This window comes from Canis lupus, chromosome 1 (assembly GCF_003254725.2).
Source record: "Canis lupus dingo isolate Sandy chromosome 1, ASM325472v2, whole genome shotgun sequence".
Classification (NCBI taxonomy): Eukaryota; Metazoa; Chordata; class Mammalia; order Carnivora; family Canidae; genus Canis; species Canis lupus.
In genome coordinates this window covers 109,600,468-109,603,591 of record NC_064243.1, presented here as the reverse complement: position 1 = coordinate 109,603,591, position 3,124 = coordinate 109,600,468, and the positions used below count along the sequence as shown (strand labels likewise).

Below are 3,124 nucleotides of genomic sequence, written 5' to 3'. Positions count from 1 at the left end.
ATGCAGGACTTGATCCCAGGACCCTGGGGTCACGACCTGAGCCAAAGGCAGACGCTCAACCACTGAGCCACACCAGCATGCCAAGAGAGAGAGAATCTTGAGCAGACTCAGCGCTGAGTGCTGAGCCTGGTGCTGTACTTGCTCTCAAGACCCCAAGATCATGACCTGAGCTGAAACTGAGAGTCAGAGGCTTAACCTACTGAGCCATCCAGGTGCCCCTGTATATCTTTGATTTTTAATCTAAAAGTTTATATTTGCCAGTTGTTTTTAAAAGGAAGTTGTTGGAAATAGATACGTACATATATGCACATATATACATAGACATACACATCATACTCACATATATATACTTAAAGTTGGTCTTTACATTTTTCCTGGTATTCCTACGCCCCTTATCTTGGGCTTGGATGAGCACTTAACAGTCTCCTAAAATCAAATAGGAGTTTTATTGAATTTGATAGACTTAATGTCCTTTATTTCCAATTTTTAAATTATTTTATTTTATTTTATTTATTATTATTATTTTTTAGAGATCTGAAGTGATTTCACTTTTATTTCCTACACTTTAAGCCAATCATGAAATTTCACAGTGATTTCTGGGGTGGGGGCACAAGGATGGTGGTATAAAGAGTCGTCAGGGCTGTGGGGGCCCGAGGACAGGCAGGCCAGACAGGGCTCACTGAGGCAGCTGCAGGAGCACAGACTGCCCAGCCGGCAGGTAGGTGATATTCCGAGAGCGTGACAGCTGGTACGCCATGTCCTCTGCAGCCTCCAACTTGCGCAGCTCTATGAGGCCGTCGCCCCCTGTGGCGAGCGAGTTGGCAATCAGCTCTGCTGCCTTGGAGAAACCCTCGGCAGAGATGATGGCCTCCTTCTTCTGCTGCTCAGCTTTTTCCACCACAAATCTGGCTCTCTCTGCTTCCTGCTGAGCCACCAGTTTGGCTTCTACTGCTTTTGTGAACTCCTTCCCGAAGGTCAGATGCGTCAAGGACACGTCATCCAGGATGAGCCCAAAGGTTGCTGCTTGCTCTATAAGGTCATCACTCACCTGTCTGGAGACCAGTTCTCTCTGGGTGATCAGTTCTCCAGCATCAAAGTGAGCTACCACCGACTTGAGGATCTCTGTAGTGATAGACGGTAGCACCCGCTCATCATAGTCCTCCCCGATGCTGGTGAAGATGCCAGGAAGCTGGCTGTTGACTGGTTGGAAAAGGATGCGCAGGATGATGTTGACATTCTGTAAATCTTTGCTACCAGTGATTACTGGCACATTACGTGGTCGAGAGTGGCAATCAAAGATAATAGATTTCTGTACCCAAGGGATGAGAAAGTGAGTCCCTTCTCCTACTACAATGTCCTGTACTCCACGGAACCAGTCAAAGATGACAGCTCTGTGGCCAGCATCCACATTATACAAGGCAGAGTTCACCACTCCTCCTGCAACAGCTAAGGCCAGGCCGAACTTGTCAATGGACTCAAACACTTTGGTAGCCATATCTCCTTCTGCTGGATCCACTCACACCTGCTTCCACTCTGACCTCCACATGAATTCCCCAGCCCCAATTTTTAAATGATTTTAAAAGTGAGAAAAGAAAAAAGCCCTCTGCCCTTCCTCCAACATCCAGGAACTGACCTGCACTCCACCCAGGCCTTGGTGTTGTCCTGTGAGCATAAACAACTTTACAGATCATCAACATCAGGCAAGGCCACTCTGACTATGATGGAAAAAAAAAAAATCAGGCCACTCCAGAATCATGGCTGAAGAAAAACACATGAGCATTGCTCAAACCCCAGAAATGACCCCTCTGTCACAGCTAAGTGACTGCTGCTTTAACTGTTCCAGCTTTAACTTCACTCTGGTCTTGCCTTCTGGATAGTATGGAGATCCTCAGTCAGAAAATGCTCCAAGCTTCCTGGCAGCACCCAACCCAGAGCAAGGCCTTGCTTCCTTATCCTCTTTTCAAAATAACCTAACACAGGCCGTATAAATCTCATGTTTAGGCTTATAATACATTTTAATTTCTTATCCTAAGTCCTTCTTTCTTAGATGCCCACAGTTGCTCATGGTATGTGCCTCCACTGCCGCAACAAGCAATAAACTTAACTTGTTCAATCCCAGGTGTGTTCCTGGCATCCTTTGGCTGGCTGGCATTGCCACAAGAAGTGTCTTTCTTGGTCATCCTTCATAAATTTTACCAGTCCTTGAGTGACAAGCAGCTTTGGCATAGCTGGTGTTTTAGCACTAAGAAAGCTTGGATCTTGGGGCGCCTGTGTGGTGCAGTTGGTTAAACATCTGACTCTTGGTTTCGGCTCAGGTCGTGATCTCAGAGACTTGAGATCAAGCCCTGCATCAGGCTCATCCATTAGCACTTGGGAAATTTTATTTTATTTACTTATTTTTAAGATTTTATTTATTCATGAGAGATACAGAGAAAGAGGCAGAGATATAGGCAGAGGGAGAAGCAGGCTCCTTGAAGGGAGCCCAATGCAGAACTCGATTCCAGGACCCGGGGATCACAACCTGAGCCAAAGGTAGATGCTCAACCACTGAGCCACCCAGGTGTCCCACCTGGGAAATTTTAAATGCACTGACTCCTCTAACACAGCTCACTGACTAGAAGGCCCGTGAGTGTATGGTAAATGTTCATACCTTTGGATGTCTGAGGACCTCATAAATTCTGCAAAAGAGTTCATAACATGAGCAAAATCTATAAAGTCTAATTCCTCAAGCCCCACATAGGGCTCTGCACCCAGCACAGAGTCTGCTTGGGATTCTCTCTTTCCCTTTGCCCCTCTTGCTCATGCACTTTCTTTCTAAAATAAATGAATAAATCTTTTTTTTTGTTTGTTTTTAAAGATTTTATTTATTTATTCATGAGAGAGAGAGAGGGAGAGGCAGAGACACAGGCAGAGGGAGAGGCAGAGACACAGGCAGAGGGAGAAGCAGGTCCATGCAGGGAGCCTGACATGGGACTTGATCCTGGGTCTCCAGGATCAGGCCCTGGGCTAGAGGCAGAGCTAAACCACTGAGCCCCCCGGGGCTGCCCATAAATGAGTAAATCTTGAAAGAAAGGAAGAAAGCAAGCAAGCAAGCTTGGATCTTCATTAGGGGTTTTGGAATCTT

At 46.2% G+C, this 3,124-nt stretch overlaps 1 protein-coding gene across 1 annotated transcript; it reads right to left on the bottom strand.

Moving 5' to 3' along the window:
* Positions 1–522: 522 nt before the first annotated feature.
* Positions 523–1,556, bottom strand: LOC112643891 (prohibitin 1-like). The gene has a single exon (XM_035712464.2). The coding sequence runs from the start codon at positions 1,493–1,495 to the stop codon at positions 677–679; it is 819 nt and encodes a 272-aa protein (XP_035568357.1). The 5' UTR covers positions 1,496–1,556; the 3' UTR covers positions 523–676.
* Positions 1,557–3,124: the final 1,568 nt, after the last annotated feature.

What these genes read in the sequence shown, in the direction of transcription:
- LOC112643891 (XM_035712464.2), bottom strand. Translation starts at nt 1,495, where the DNA reads ATGGCTACCAAAGTGTTTGAGTCCATTGACAAGTTCGGCCTGGCCTTA.